General features: G+C 45.3%; 1 protein-coding gene across 3 annotated transcripts in view; it reads right to left on the bottom strand.

Moving 5' to 3' along the window:
• Positions 1-28: 28 nt before the first annotated feature.
• MYO7B (myosin VIIB) overlaps positions 29-16,151 on the bottom strand; it is a 55,927-nt gene continuing 39,804 nt past the window's right edge. For all 3 annotated transcript variants that reach the window (XM_027808839.2, XM_027808842.2, XM_027808840.2), the window contains exons 35-49: positions 15,960-16,129; positions 15,092-15,273; positions 14,135-14,262; positions 13,436-13,593; positions 12,815-12,968; positions 10,630-10,785; positions 7,789-7,894; positions 7,539-7,652; positions 7,021-7,108; positions 5,793-5,899; positions 5,075-5,260; positions 4,120-4,236; positions 3,329-3,412; positions 2,490-2,609; positions 29-1,734 (exon numbers count right to left, since the gene is read on the bottom strand). In XM_027808839.2, coding sequence (XP_027664640.2) covers positions 1,651-1,734; positions 2,490-2,609; positions 3,329-3,412; positions 4,120-4,236; positions 5,075-5,260; positions 5,793-5,899; positions 7,021-7,108; positions 7,539-7,652; positions 7,789-7,894; positions 10,630-10,785; positions 12,815-12,968; positions 13,436-13,593; positions 14,135-14,262; positions 15,092-15,273; positions 15,960-16,129 — 1,954 coding nt within the window. In that variant the 3' untranslated portion in view covers positions 29-1,650. The remainder of the gene's footprint in view (positions 1,735-2,489; positions 2,610-3,328; positions 3,413-4,119; positions 4,237-5,074; positions 5,261-5,792; positions 5,900-7,020; positions 7,109-7,538; positions 7,653-7,788; positions 7,895-10,629; positions 10,786-12,814; positions 12,969-13,435; positions 13,594-14,134; positions 14,263-15,091; positions 15,274-15,959; positions 16,130-16,151) is intronic.

The raw sequence follows: 16,151 nt of genomic DNA, 5'->3' as shown, positions 1-16,151 counted from the left end.
CATTTTCTTGTTAAAAAAGACGTTGTGGTTGATTTTCTGCAGTGTTTATTTAAAAACCAGAAACGGTACAGTTTGGCTGCAGGATTTCTTTTTGTACAGGTGAAGTATTGAATTCTTCTTACAGCCAGTTAGATCAGACATCAAAGTCATTGGTCTCAAACATTTCCATTGCCAGCAATGGACATAACAGCAGGAACATCTAATTGCATGCAAAAGGATCAACTATCCTGACAAGTGTGGCACTCATTTAGATGCACAGAGGCAGCGGGGCTCTCCCCTGCCACCCATGTACAGAACTCCCATGAGTGTCTGAATTTCACACACACACATCTGAGGGAACAAGAGAACCATTGTGCGTACATTGGCAAATTTGAGAGACCTAGCAGAGCTGCTTTTCCAGCACTGCCAGGTTGTGTCTCAAGGAACTTGATGTAAATGCTTTAAGACGTGTCCATGTTTCACTGCGAGCAAGGGAGGGCTTGTCATTGAGGAAGGAGCGCGTGTTCCCTGACGGGGTAAGCATCTAAGCTTACTACCACTACAGTGCGTATATGCTTTACACGCTCCATGTACGCTCGGGTTCCTATAGGACCAAAGTTGCGTGTTTACGAAGGTCTGAGACATGAACAAGTGCTGAATCAAATTTTACCACTCAAAGCGGTTACTAAACAGGAAATAGAAAAGATCAGGAGAAATTAAAGCTATTACTCTTGTCTCATGAATGAATGTTTGCATAACTCCGAGCTGAGAACATTTTTATAGAGCAGAAAAGCCTCTTTGGAACAGAGGTCTGTTAGACTGAGTTCTTTGATTCTGATTTGCACTGAATAGAACATCTATAACTTGAAATGGGAGCAGCTGACTAAAAGTAATGGACTCAAAATCAAGACTCGCTTCAGCGTTTACGCTTACTAGAAATGGCATAGTGCAAAGCAGTTTTTAATTTCCAAGTGCATTATAAAGTGTGGAAGAAAGAAAATATTTAATTTAACCAAGGCAATGGTAAACCAGTGGACAGCCTGCTAAGTTAGCAGCACACAGGAATGACAGTTATATTGTGACAGTCACTGGCTGTCATAGTCTACTGTAACTTGCAGCACCTAAGCTAGTGATGAAACCCAGCATCTTTCCTTTCAGGGTGTCCAGCTATCCTACTACTAAAGGGCATTTCTCCACTCTTAGAGTTTCCAATAGGAGGAAAAAAATAACATTACCATTGTTTGCAAAGACTCAAGGAGTTTATGCATTTGGTAAGAGCATATACAACAAGGGGACACTTTCTTTCCAAAAGGAAGACAACTGTTAATGTGTGTGTGTCTTTAAGAATGGAGCAGATGCAGAGTATCAGAATAGGCTCTGGTATTAGGGTTCCTCTGCCCCCATATTACGTTAAAATCCAGCTAAACTTTCTCTAAATCCAAACTCTGAAAGGAATTCTCATACTACATCTAAGACAGACAAGTGTTATGGATATTTGAAAGCACATGTTCACTTGAGCTTCGCTTGTAATATTTCAGCCGCACAGTTCATTCAGTGTGTGATCAGAAGATTGATCATCCAGATTAGTATTTTTTTAAATGGCATTTCCTCTGGGAGATGAAATGACAGGTAGTTTGGCACAGATGCAGGTCGTGGGTTCTGTTTCCACTCTCAGGCTGGGAGGTTCTTTTGCTTGTTTACAGCATTCATTAGCAGGCGTACATAGGATGTTAACAGGTCATCCATTTTATAACCCTGTCAGAGAAGAAAGAAGTCTTAAGTCTCTCAGAGAGCTCCCAAAGCAAAAATAACTATCAGTTCCTCCCTGGTCTGTTGTCTTCTTAGGTTCTTCTCTGCATGGACATCTCCTCTTCCAACAGCTATCACTTTTGATAATTATTTATCTGTTCCTCCCTCTGCTCTTCTCTTCATAGATTTACCAAACTTTACAGAGCATAGCTCTAACTGTCTCCTTGTCATTTGTTATATAGATTGACGCCTTGTATTTCAGAACCCAAGCTTTCCTGTAGAAGTTAGCCCATAAATGTTTTTATGTTATCTTTACAAATTTGCCTTTAAATATCAATACAGTGATACTTGTCTGAGTCTGTGGACAATCTGAAACGGATTCTTAAAAAGGTGGTACCACTCACTGAAAAGTTAAAATCTTATAAGGATGGCATTGCTGCATAGCTGGATCAAGCCATGCAAGACAAAAAGCCTCTTCTGTAGTTTTGTGGTTAAGTGCAGCCTTAATGTCTTGGATAGATAAAATTTTGATGTATGGGAAGAATTTGGAAAGTACTATATTTCCTTGTCTCTGTGGCTTATGTCTTTGCATCAGATCTAGCACTGAGCCAGTTCTAAACTGCGGTTTTATTGACAGAGCAGTGAATGTTTTTTGTATCTGCACTGGTTTTAACATCTGGTTTGGCACCATTGTTTAGTAGCAATTCTGGATGTAAAGGAAAAATTGGGACTTTCTTGTAAGTTGACAAAACCCTTCTTACCAGAGAAGTCTCACATAAGATCCGGCTTCCTCGTACTAGGTTCCCTATTGTCATGTGAAAGTATGTGCTCCCACTGCTCCAGTTGGAGATTTTGTTGAAGGGGTAGACCGTTAAAATGTCCTGTGTGGGGAAACAAAGGGAACTACAGAACATTTCTGAAATGAAAACGGGCTGTTATGTAAGAAAACCTGTAGAGCCAGAGCATTCTTTTTCTCTCCGACTTCACTTACACACACAGTGGATCAAGGTAGGTCTTGCATCCAGACTAGTGACATATTGTATTTTCATCAAGCAGGTGAGTCTATCACCCTAACGAGACTTCCTTTCATTATGTATTCATCTTTGCCTTAGCACACTGCCATTATATTTACATAATCTAAAACTCGCTGGATATTTGTTTTCTTATTAAAAGCAAATAGTGATATTCATAAATGCATCTGCCTGGGAACATGGTAAGGACAGACTGTTTGGGTTAGAGAGCTGGTGAACACCGTCATTCGACCTGATCTTTTAGACAGCTTGGGCCTCCTGCAAAGCTTTTTTCTGAAGCAGGTTCCCTAGTGCGCTGTGCATCCGTCCATCCGTCTGATCTTACCGCTTTGCCCAGCTCCATCGTGATTACCACTTCTTTCTCAGATGCTCTACACTGTTTCCTTCCCAGTGTAGAAACTGCAAAGAAGTGATTTGGGGCAGTAACATTTTCTTTGGTTTCACACAGAAAATGAAGAGAGGGGGTCCCTCCTCCCCTGCCGTTCAGGGAGATGGTCCTGTTGCTGTCCCTAAGCTAGCATGGTCAATTAAATCCTTCCTTAGATAGATTCTTGAGAAGCAACTGTTACCTTTGTCTTCTGATGTATCAGTGAGACTCCTTGCTTGTTAATTGCAATCAGCACAATCTCTGGGAAATTTGGCTCCGAGGTTTGCTATAAATGAGTAACAGAGCAAGATAAGCAGGAAATGAAGAAATCATCTACATCAGGTGCATAGTGACCTTTAACAGTGTCCATTGCTGTTTGTTCACTTTACCAAATAAACACTAAAACATAAAGGTCTTCAGTATTGTGTAATTAAGGATGGCTCTTTTGGCCATACATGGATGACCTGAGCAGCTGCTAGATAAAAGCAGAACCAAGTCCATTATTTCCTAGGCTGTCTGATAACAGGCTTCATGGTTGGTTGCAAACCATTTAAGAGCCTCGGGAGGAGAAATTAAAGGTAGCAAGTAGGAAATGATTCCTGGGGGTATCCACTGCAGAATGAGAGGATTAGTACAGTTCTGTTTGGAAGGAAGAGTCCCCAGAGATACAAGATTTGGCAGCATTTTGTTGTGGAGAACAATGACAGGACAATTAAGTATCTACGTAACTATAAGCCCCCTACTACAACTACTACATAGTTGTGATATTAGGTATTACAACTGGAATAACAACATAGCCAGTGAAGAACAGCCATAGTTTGGGATGGATAAAGAGCCCGTCTCCCCACTTCAAGGAACAGAGTTTTTCTCAGTAGATGATGGGGATTCAGCTTTATAATGCATCCTCACTTACACAGATACGGAATTATAGTCAGTCCATACCCCCAGTGCCAGCCTGCTACCAAAGCTATTCATACCGTCCTTTAAACCTACCTTCACCTCAAAGAAGGCTGAGCCAAATGTTGGCCACCGGTATATCATTTTCAAGAAGGCAATCTTGGCCTCATCCACAGTTTTTCCTTCATGTTTACTATATGCTGCAGTAATGCTCTGTTTAGAAAAGAGGATACAAAGCCCATTCAGTTGGGGCCAGGCAGGTTTCCAATGTCCAGCAGTAGCACTAAGGACAGCATCAGATCATCACCGAGATCAGTCTTTTGCCCACAGCAACGCAAGGCTGTGAAAATGAAAACAGCCTACCATGCATGGTGGAGCCAGAACCTCGTCAGTGTTCCTTGCTAATGACCTGGGTGAAGGAAGCCCAGGAGCCCAAGGGAATGGCTTTTAGGGCCGATGGGCAGCACGGATTGAAAGAAAATTCAGCCAGCCAGTGTCTGACACCCACAGACACGTATCGCTTTTTGCTGAAACAAGTAGGGTGCATTTTCCCTCTGTATTGGAAACAGTGTCCTGTGTCTTCCTCAGTGGACTAAGTGGCAAGTACCTGCTGAAACTTCCTTGCCTTTTGGTGGATAAAGAGCCTTTTGCAGTGAGTGGCACACGCATGGTGCAAGGTGACTGATTTGCTGGCCAAACTATGAAATATTTAGGACACATCTCAATTTTCTGTTTCTCTACGGGACCCTCAAATCCCCAGTCCCACCACTGGCTTTCCTATCTCTTAACTTCTTCTGGGCAGCAAAAATAGATTAGTATCTCTGAGAAAGAGGCACATCTCAAATCAGTTGTCAAGGCCTGCAGATACCTTTCAGAGCTTTGATAGAGAAGATGGAAAATCTGGACTGTAAGAGGCAAACCCACAACACCCAGTAGCATCCGTCCATAGTGCTTTCAAAGACCGTCAGATCAAAACCATTGTGTGGCTCGGTGCCTGTCTCTCGTAAAGCTCTGTGGAAGCAGTACAATTAATGAAAGCTGATGTTCTTACCTTCTTCCACTCCTCTGGTGAGATTGCTCGGAGCAGATTGTCTGGCACCAGCTCCTTCAGGATTTTGGGGATAGCTGCCAGCTGTGTGCGGTCATGGTTGAAGCGCACCTTATAAATCAGCCCTGCCAGCTGGACCGCTTCGTCCTTGGAACACTTGTGGTAGCCTCGGAGGTACTTGGGCAGCTCCTACAAGAGACCAGCTCTGAATCCAGACAGAATGGGCTGAAGCAGACACTGCCTTACGCATCCTAAATCTTTGAGGTCAGCACGTAAGTTTTGCCAAACACAGTCCAAGGACATCCCAGGAACTTTTGGCTCCTTCTGGAGGTTCTCTGGATGATCTTTAAAGGTCCTTTCCAACCCAAACTTTTCTATGATTCTCCCTACAATTACGGAACCAGGTGAGCACCTCCAGGGAACTATTCGACAAGGGAGCTGCGCTCCTAGCATAAGCAATATAGAACCATAGAGTCATTTAGGTTGGGAAAGACCTTTAAGATCAGCAAGTCCAACCGTTAATATAGCAAAGGTGTGAACACTATGAGAAATAAATCTGCTCCTGAGGCTGAGCTCTGGCCTCCAGAGGCATTCCTCTGGAGGGTCTATAACGCAGGCCATGGTGAGGGAGATGGTAATACTCCAGCAGGCTTACTTTCTCAGGAGTATTTCTTGGATCACATTGCCTGCCGTTATATTTATGCTTTAGGGAGCTGGTTACCTGGTGATAATGAAAAATTGAATCAGCTTTCAGGTCCTTCCCAGGAGTTACATTCAGCCACAGCTTTCTCATGAAGTACACCTCATAAGCCACAGACATAGCAGCCCCTGAGGAAACAACATCTTGTCGGTATTCTCATTATCACTGCAGAGTTCTGCAGTTTTTAAATGGCTTCTGAGTGTCTTCAGAAATGTAGCTCTGGTTTTAACAGTAACAAAATGACTTAACAAAGAAGTACAAAAAGCCATTTTAGATGACCAAGAATGTGATTCATTGTCAGTTCCTGGACACTGATCATGCAGTGATCTAAGGTGCGGGCTCTTCAGAGATGGGGGAAGAAGCTGAGGATGCCTGCAGTACGAGGCTTTGTTATTGGTGCTCATGACAGCTGCCTGCCCATGTGCCGCACGCCTGGATTCTGTTACAGTTATGCAGGTACATCCCCTGACAGCTGTGTTTACAGAAACAAACTGATTTAGTGCACCCACATCTTTGTACCGTGATTTTTAGAGCTCCTAGTGGCTGCATCAGCTGTGGGGAGAAGAGGGAAGTTATAAAGTCTTAGATATGTAGATAGTGCTTCAGGATGTTGTATCTCAGCTGTCCCGAAATAAGCAAAGATCAGGATAAGTGAATATGAAATTGGTGTGGAGTTTGAGTTTGATGTAGATTTCAAAATGTATGTTGTACATTGGGGTGAAGTGCAAAGATTTGCTGTCATCAGTCTTATGTTGTTTTATTCTAACAAGTGTTCCCCTGGCAACACAGCTTGTGCTTTGGTATCACCAGGTAATGATCTAGACAACAATTTCCTAACAACCCAAGATGGGAGTGACACAGTGCAAAGAACCTATTTACATGTGTTGGCTGATAACGTGATCTGGCAACGCACGAGCCTTGGACTGGAAAGAGGATCGACCTAACTGGTGTGCATCCAGCTGTGTTTCCATGCAACAGGTCAAAAAATCTTTGGGGGGGAGGGGGGGGGAGGGGAGTGGGACATGTCTCCAGATGTTCTGATGTTTGTTAGCCAGTGCTTGGCTGCATCAGGTCACTGAATGTCACTGCTGGTGCAGGCAGTAACCACGTGTGTACAAACAAAAATGATATTATAAGGCTCTACCCTACACTTCCCAAGACAGAGTAAATCCTACTGGATAAATTTGCTGCTTCCCCAGTTTAACACAGCAGCTCATGCAGCTTTTCATCATGCTGGCATTCTCCTTACCATCTTTCCCTGGTTTGTTCCTCCTGTTCCAGTCTGTCACCTGTCTTAGTGAGTCGAAGAAGTAGTCTGCTTCATTCTGACTGATCACCTGGAAGAGGCCAAGCAATGAAGGGGGGAAAGGGGGATTAGCAGACGATATAAAATACTGCCTGTGCCAACATACCCAAGTATCAGGCTGAATTTTCTTTCCCTGTCTACAGTGAGAGAACAGCAGTATGCAACACACAGTTTGCTATTATCCCAGCAGCTGCAAGGGAGCCTGCTGCTTCCCTGCTTTAAGTACCACATGCGTACTGGCAGACTGATAAAAACTCTGCATCTCCACTCAGCCCCTTCAAGGGACTCAAAATAATTGTCAGCTGCTAGAAGTTCAAATCTAGGTTGTATCCTCTCAGTAAGACAGAAGCAGTAGTGACCTCCTCTATTGCTTGGCTTCATATATGGTTGTTTAGGTGGTCTGGTAAATAAGGAAGAGAGGAGGGAGGAGACCAACTGTCCTGTCATAGTTGAGGAGTTACCTTGTCTGCAATCTTCACAAAGAGGCTGAAACCTTCCCAGGAGCTCAGCTGCAATTTGGAAGCGATGTTCTGACACAGAGTCCGGATTTTGGTGTTTGTTCCCACACGAAATGTCTATGAGATAACAAGATTCTTGTTACACAGAGAAGAGGAATAAATGAGAACACTGAACGTCCTGAAACGTGCTCCTATCATGAACACATCATGGCTGGGAAAATGGTCAAGGCTGGGAAAACAAGTAAGTTCTCACCTGTTCTGTATCATTGGGGAAACAAATCTTGTGTGAGATCTTAGTGTTGTTCTGTAAGATGGCCTCAACCTCCACAGGATGAGGTGCCCACTTCCTGGAGCCACTCCTGGAAAATGCCACCACCATCATAAGAGAGATCAGTGCTGGATGTTTAATCTTTGAGGAGTTGAACAACAGTATTCCACCTGAACAAAAGACTCCATCCAAACTGCTAGTACTGTGCGGGGGGAGGGGGATACACAGGGGTAGGGGGCTCTAGTGGACCTTCACCCGAATGCAAACGCAGTGTATTAACAGCAAGAAACTGAGGGTCTTATTAGGGTGTATATTAAAAGTCTGTTCTACTCTGCAAGGAGGCTGCATGCATAAGGCACCTTCCTAGCCAGTACCATTACCTCTTCTTGACTTCAGCAACGTTTTTCCTTACTGTTATTGAAGTGTGTGAAGTCGGTGGCCACGAGGAGAAATGCATTCTATTTAATTCTTGTACCAGCAAAGAGAGATGCATTCAGTCACAAAATGAGTTACAGCTCAGGAGGCAAGTACTGGAAAAGTCCAGAGGGCTGCTAGAAGCATCGCATTTTATGTAAGAGCAGGAGCGTAACCACCGAGCCAGAGGCGTTACGCTGCACAGCCCCAGTCCTTTGAGGTAATACCTAGAGCAAAGGAACCGGCCCAAAGTCCGAGTCATGCAAAAGCCTTGATACAGTTAAACTGAGGACAAATTGAGCACCTTCCCTCCTGGGGCTGTGTTTTCCTGCCCTCACTGGCACAGAGCAGGTGGTTAGGAGATTTTGTACACTAGTTTATGAGCCAGAGTCCTCTGTCACGCTGGGCCGATCTCTCAGGAAGAGAGCTTAGTCTGGCATCCAGTTTTAGTTCTGTGGATTCGAAAACTATTTTTTTTTCCATGAAATAAGGTAGCAGTTCCATTTGGAGAAGGAAAACCTGACTGTAACCAGGTTGAACAGCATGTGCTTTGGTACTGTGCAGGCACGTAAGGAGGGGGACCTGCCCTGCCCGGTCATCTATTCCTGGCCCTGCAGCAGAGGGAGGTCACAGGGGACCAAGGAAGTGCAATAGCTGGGCTGGAGGCACAAGGCCATCTCCCCTTGCAGCCTCAGCTAGGAATTAACTGCCAAGGAATGATCTGCTTAATACCCATCAGGGTGCTGGCTGGTTCCCTGGCCAGGAGTCTGGGGGTGAAGCTGTAAAGCTGTTTATGGAGGAAAAGGTGTACCCAGGGGCTCAGCCGGCTTCCACCGCACGTATTGTAAGTCAGTCCTTTGAGCTGCCTGCTCACCCCTCTCCAAAGACAGCAGGTTACTTACAGGGAGAAGCTGGACTAGATGATCATTGTATGTCCCTTCCAACTGAAACACGCCTAGTCTAGTCTAATCTATTAAGAGCAGGTGCAGGTCTAACCTTAGGAAAAGAAATGCTCTTGAAAACAACATTTGTCTTTGTTCCTCTTCCCATCCCCCAGGCTCCAGATCAGGGGCAGTTTAGCACATAGAATTCTCCTCCCAAACAGCACATTCTGCTTCTCCCTCCCTGTTTCCCCGCTCCATAAAGCAGCTCTATACAGCTCAGCAGGGCTTAGAGCATCAATAGCACATGATATAGGGAGGCAGGAAATTTTCAGTCTTCTCCATAGAAAGGAACAATGAATAGCATTCCTTGCCCTGCATTTTTCAGGCACTTCAAAGGCGAGTTCAATGTGCAGTGACATTTCCCCAGCAGTGCCAAAACCCATGCGCTGCAAGGGGGACAGCCACTGCGTTAGCGTTCCCCTCGAGCCTGGCCACAGGGCTCACAGGCACACACAGGGCCCAGTCTCAGGGAAAGGGGGGGATGGAGGAGCTGGAGGGAGAAATCACTGGGCAGCTTCTTTGTGGCAGGCAGGTGGCAACTCTAGCAGCATCAGAAGGGAGAATGTGGGGGTTAACCTTGATGCTAGAGCACTGTGTTCTCAGAGCGTCAGGCTGGGTAATTTCAGTGCCTGGAGGAATCTAGGGAAACCTTTCCTGTACAGTTCAGTTGATCCTTCCTTGAAATCCTGGTAGCCCTTCCAGTCTCTCTAGTTGTGTCACGCTCATTACACCAACAAGTCACTCAGAAGCTCAGGAAGCGCTGTGGTTTGGAGGCCTTGTTGCTTCAACCCTCACCAGGACTGGGGTAATGCCTAGCGGACTGAGAAGGGCCTTGCTGTTGAGCAGCTGTGTGTCAGGGCTTTGCTCGTTTGGGTTTCTTCAAAGAAAAGGAATTGTGTTGATCCTCTCTTCCCAGCATGGATCTGCTTTACTTCACCATCAGAAAAACCAACAGAGCCACCTTGGCACTCTGCAGATGTCAGTGACTTCAGCAGTGCCACCCCACCAAGAGTACAACCTAGTCTTTTTAGCTGCACGCATGCAGCTCTGTGCTGCTGAGATTCAGCGAACTCAGGACTGATCCTCAAGCACGTGTAAGGAGGGCAAGGACGTGCTGCCTCACCAAAGGCAACCAAGGTCAGGACCTCATCAATGACATTGCAGGATTTCATTTCAACTGCATGCCCTGCAGGATGTTTGAAACACCCAGCCCTGGGAGTCAAGCCGTTATGTGTGATGCTGAACTTTTAAAAATGTTGCTAGCTCTGTGAAAGAACAAAGTAGAGCTGTGACAGACTTCTCCTAGTGGTTCAAAGTCCGTAAGAGAATTAAAAATAATGATCACTAAAAAAAGCAATGTAAAGAGAGAAAAGAAAGGAGAAGTCCCAATATTTTAGCCTGTGCACTTTTTGGCACCTGATTTGTGATTTTTGAGCGCTTTGAGCTGGCTGTATGCCGCATCATTTACCTCATCACTGTCTGAATCCTCCGACTGCACTCTAGGGCCAGTGTTTCCCTCTGACGTGTCTCCACAAACTTCTGGGCGTGTTTCAGCAGTGACTTGCTGGGTGGGAACAGGCCAGTGCAGAGCCAAAGGAGCTGCCAGCCCTTGGTCACGCTGTACCTGTGAACACGAAGCAGACTGTTCTGCTACAGCCACATAGAATTCTTTGCTTGACCACACACCAGCTACAAGGAAGAGAACCACGCTCCCATCACGGCATGTGGTGCCATCCAGCAGAGCGCTGCAAACCCAACAGAGCCTTCCCGCAGGATCTGGCAGCCCTTTTCTGTGCACCAACCACAGCCCATATGCGAAGACGATGCTAAATCCTGGCTGGTAAACATTCATGACAGTTGCAAATATCATTCAGAAATAAAGATAAGCTTCTAGTTTAACAGTCGTCTTGGCAGCAGTGACCCTGGTGCCATCCTCTTGGAAAGCCACTGTCAATTTGCTGCTCAGTCTCAAGTGTATTTGGATTGTGCTTCATCAGCTGTTTGTATTCCCCTGCCCCCATGCCAGCCAGCTTTGCTCGAGGCCCAAACACTTGCACGCAGCTGCCTTTTCCTTAAGTGTGCTCCTGCTCGGAAAAATGAGCGTGTAGGTGGCACTGTGTAATGGGGTACTTACAGCTCTTAAACGCTCCAGATCAAGTTTATGCCATTTTCAGGCAGAAAGTCAGTTCTTTCAGCCTCTGGACCTGTGAAATCTGCCAGCTGAAGCTCTTCTGGCATCTCACCCTCACCAGTAAGAAAGGCTCTGCTGCCAGGAGGTGGTTGGTCATTCCAGCTTCAAAGCCAGGAGCAGGACACGCTTCAGCCGTGTCCCAGGGTTCGCTCTGAAACGCTACACGGTGTGAAGTGGGTCTGGTTGGGAAAGTGAGCAGGTCTGCCTCTGAGCGGGCACCAGACACTACTGATAATGAGGCCCTGCCTTTGCGCTCGTTTACTTTTCTAATTTTGCAGATGAAGACACGCTATTTTAATCCCATTTATACTCTGTAGAACAGCGGTGGTGTGTCTGTGTGAGAACAAGACACGGTCCACAGCGCAGTAGCCTGGGAAGGGTGAAAGATTTGCTGCTTTGGCTGTTCTAATGAAAATGTATGGAAATAGCCACCTTTCAAGCATTGTTTTTTCCACATCAGTGATCCCTCTCAGAACAGTGGCCACATTGGTAGAGTACCTCAGGCATGGCACTAGCACCATGGTTACAGACTATGCGTTAAATAGCCTGTAAGATTTACTGCATGCAAGGAAATTTACCACTTCATAGTTACACACATGGTAAAAATTCCACTAAATTTAATATTTTTGGAACAGTAAGAAAATAACTAGAAAGAAGAAACTAGAAGCTCCTGCTGTAAGCTTTGCATGACACAATGCAGCTAGAAAAGGACAAACCATTTTGTTAATAATTAGTATTATTTTAAGCTTCTTTTTGCAATTCAGTTCGCCTGGAAATAGGTCAAATTCTCATTTTACGAGTGGGGAAGACACCACCAGCCTGTTTCAGAGACTTGGGCATGGGCAGGGGCCTGTGTAACCAATCTGTTCTGCAAGGGGGATTGTTTTATGTATTTTTTTTTTGCAAGTGTTTTTTTACTTGCTAAAAGTATAAATATATATATTTAAAAAAAGGTATAATTAATGGAAGTACTCAAAAGCATTCACTGGTGGTAAAAAGTCTTACGTGAACTATGTGCTGACAGGAGGGAAATACAGTCACTGGGAAACTGCAAACCAGCTGAGGGCTGGCAGAGCGGCCACTGAAAGCGTGCAAGAACTCCGGGCAGTGCTGTATTTTCTCTACAGATGCCTTGGGAGAAAGGGCTGCAGTCACACCTCGCCGGCCTCACGCCGTGCTCTGCAGAGCGGGATGCTGAGCGCTGGTGGGAGCAGCGCAGCAGCTCAAGGGTAAGGGTCCTGCTCTGTGGCCTCTCGCTGCTGGGCAGTGGGCCCGAGCGCCCCACAAAGGCGACCCCCACAGCACTGCCTGGGAAAAGGGGGAAGGGTAGGTGCCACTCCGACATCTGGCCATCCTTCCCCGCTGCTCCTGCCCCATCGCGAGTGCAGCAGGGGTTGCTGCTCAGCACCTTCACATGAGCCCTGGGCTCTGCAGAAGCAGGGTGTTTGCACCCGGTGAGTACCTGTTTCTGTTCTCAGTCAGTTGCTTCATAATCTGACAGTAAATCTCATCCCGCAGGACCTCCTCCTGGATAGCTGCTACAAATATCTGGTCAGTGACTTCCACAGAGGAGTGGGTCTGTTTTGAGGGATAGTCTCCCATGAATTTCATGATGGGTGATTGTGCTGTTAAGGACAAAAGCAGGCCGGTTTTGGAAGATAAATGGGAAGTCTCACTTGGATTCTAACACGTTAGTGACTCTGTTGATGCCTAAGTACCAAATGCTGGGAGGAGGGTCTGGCACAATATGCCCTGCCTGTCTGCTACCTCCTTTCCCCGTGCAGCGGTCACTGCTTGGCTGGGATTTGTACTGTATTAGCTGCTTGCTCTGGGCATATACAGTAAATCTCAGTCATTCCTAAAGCCACATTCTTACTTAAGTGAGCCATCAGGAGTTGTGGAGCATTGGAGGGAGTAGGAACCTTTCCTCCAAAGACAAGGGAAACAGTTGAAAGCCCCCACCTGGATGTAAATATATCCCCTGTAATGTGGGTGCCGTCTTATCTTAACGGAGGTGCGTTTAGTGGTAGTTCTTCCTTCCCCTGAGTGTCCTCAGGTCCCAAAGGGAAGAGTGAAAGGATATCAGTGAAGGCCTGACAGGCCAAGTCTCGAAGATCAGGGTCTGTGCACGCTCTCTTCAGCAAGGGCTGTTTCAAGGGCTCCTTAGAGTGTGCCCACAGTTGGCTGCGCCCACGGGATTTCTGGAGAACAGCTTTGCTGATGGATTCCTTCTCTGGAGTCCTGAATGAAGATAAGTGCAGGCAATACAAAATTCCTGGATCAGTATTGCTATGATCATAGGAGGTCATTACTACAAAGACTTATCTCTGGGCATGTTCTTTGATCTCATATCTCCTTTCGTAATGCAAGTCAACAAGAACAGGCAAATCTACAAAAAATCTTGTAGATTCAGAAGGGAGAAGGCTTGCAAAAAGAAGAGAAATTTTAGAAGACTAATTTTTCCCTTGCTCTCCAAGGCCTGAGATGTTGTGCCTCCTCACTAGCTAGTAAGTGCTGAAGAAGAAGGGGTTAGAAGCAAGAACAGGCCCTGCTGGAAAAAAAGAAGTCCAACTGTGGTTCTTCTACCCTTCCCTTCGCATTTCTGCAGATGAAAGATGGCCATGTGCCAGAATCTCTGCACATCCCAAGTCACACTTAATCACAGGAAACAAAAAGAAGAAACCCAATTAGAAATGGGAGATGCCATTACATCCTAGGCTTTAAGGATCACTGAAGATGAACAAGAACTTTCCTAGGGCAAAAACTACACAGAGAGTTTCACCTGAAGTATTCATAGGAGAATTCCTCCAGGGTGTAAGGCTTCACTCTCAGATCCTCTTCATCAGGTTCATCCATGTAGGAGTTCTGTGAAGCTGTCCTCCTCTGGTCTGGAGACATCATCAGCAAACTCTGGAATGATACAGCCATGTGGAGATGTCACATGGACACAGGCCTCTGCACAGATTGTCAGGTGTTACTCAGCGTATGCGTGCACATCGTGCGTACTGAACCTGAGCAGTCTGTGCTGCAGGAGGCCTTACGTCCCCTAAGCAGCATCTTCAGAGACTCAAGAAAGACTTGGAAATAGTCAGCTCAAGGAAGCAAATTCCATAGACCCAACAGTAGAGGCCATCAAAATGTATGTGATTATCCAAAACACAACACTGGCTAAAAATGCATCTGCTTACCCCCAGTGTGTTTTCCCCCCACTTTTTGTAGCATTTGTGTACTTGTACTGTGCTTTGTACTTGTTAGCACAGTATCCAATATCCCGAATCTCCAAAACTGAAGACAAAATTGTTAGCAGAGTGATCGATGGGAAACGTCGACTCTCTCGAAGAGCATATTCTTTTAGAGTAACCTGCTGCACTTAGAGCTTCCCTTGAGACATAACGTATGATCACCAATCAAGCCCAGTGTGAATGCAGGAAAATTCAACTGCACACCCATTTCCATTAATTGCTACCAATTCCAGGCACTGAAATCACTAATGGTAAAAAGACTGGTTTTTGCAAAGTCATTGCTTTTGTGCAACTGCGATCTTCACCTTAGAGTCTGAGCTAGTTTTAGTTTTGTTTTCAGACAGGACAGAATGAAATGCTTTGCTTCAATGGGAGTTACAGAACTTGTCTGACTTCGGAGGAACGACTAACTTCCAGTTACAAGTTTAATCATATTTAACATCGTTATTACTATTTATCTTCCAGTCGCTTCAAAGAGAATATACAGCTTTTCTTACCAGCACTTGACTAGAGGGTTTTGTGAGAGAAGGAATGATGTAGATCTCTTCCAAAAATACGTTCCCTGTTTTGCCTGTCCTTTCATTCTGGGCACAGATCCAGCCAGAGTTTGCCTCCAGCCTTTTGTCTTCAGTGAAGATTAGCATGTCTCCCTTCTTGAAGGACAGGATGGCAGGGTCTTCTGGAAAACAGAATAAGGGAGTACTGTTCAGGCTTGACAGTCCAAGAAAACACAAAAGGATTGTAGCACGAAAGACAAGGGAATTGTATTCTGAAGGCCTGAATTCAATTAGCAATAGAAAGTGATTTGTGATTTGTGTAAATACGGCTAATTATCCAGTAACGCTTCAGACAAATCATTTAAATCTCCTCTGACAGCCTGATTTTGGTATATCAAGGGCAATGGTAAAGCTCCATTCGATTCAAATACATGCTGACTTTGTGTCTAGATCTGGCAGTAAAGCATGGAAAGAAACTCAATATTTGTGAGTAGGTAAAGTTAGTGTTTACATTTTAATCCCCCCTTATCTGTTCCAGCCACCTATGTTCCACAGAAAATTCCAGTTTACCACCTCCATGAAATTTTTCTAGAAAGTATTTCCAGGGAGCCTGGAGCTGTTTGATGCTGTTCTATCTAAATAAAGTATGCGAAGAAGTAGAAGGAGTAAGGAAAAGTGATTTTTATGCAAAGGTATTGAATCCCATTGCCTTATTGCCCAGCATCGCTGTGCTGATCGCTATGCATCCCTTGTGGAGCAAAGGGACTCTTGCTGAAGTTCTCCCTCTTTCCTTTGAGCTCTTTCAAACAAGTGCTGTGGGCTCTTTCAAGAATCCTTCCCTGCTCTGTAGAAAAGTTTTAAGGCTTACCTTGGGATTTTTTCTCCTGCATTGCCACAGCGAATCGTGATCTCTTCTTCAGTCCTTCCAGGAACATGACCACCAGTTCAGCAATGACAACGCTGTTTACAGATGTCAGGACAAACTCCTCGGCATGAAGTGTGATGAGAGTGCAACTCTGTCCAAAAGACTTCACTGCCCTACGTATTATTGAACGGTTTG

Source organism: Falco cherrug, chromosome 11 (genome assembly GCF_023634085.1).
Source record: "Falco cherrug isolate bFalChe1 chromosome 11, bFalChe1.pri, whole genome shotgun sequence".
Lineage (NCBI taxonomy): Eukaryota > Metazoa > Chordata > Aves > Falconiformes > Falconidae > Falco > Falco cherrug.
Note: the sequence above shows the minus strand (reverse complement) of the source record. Positions and strands in the feature narration are given on the sequence as shown.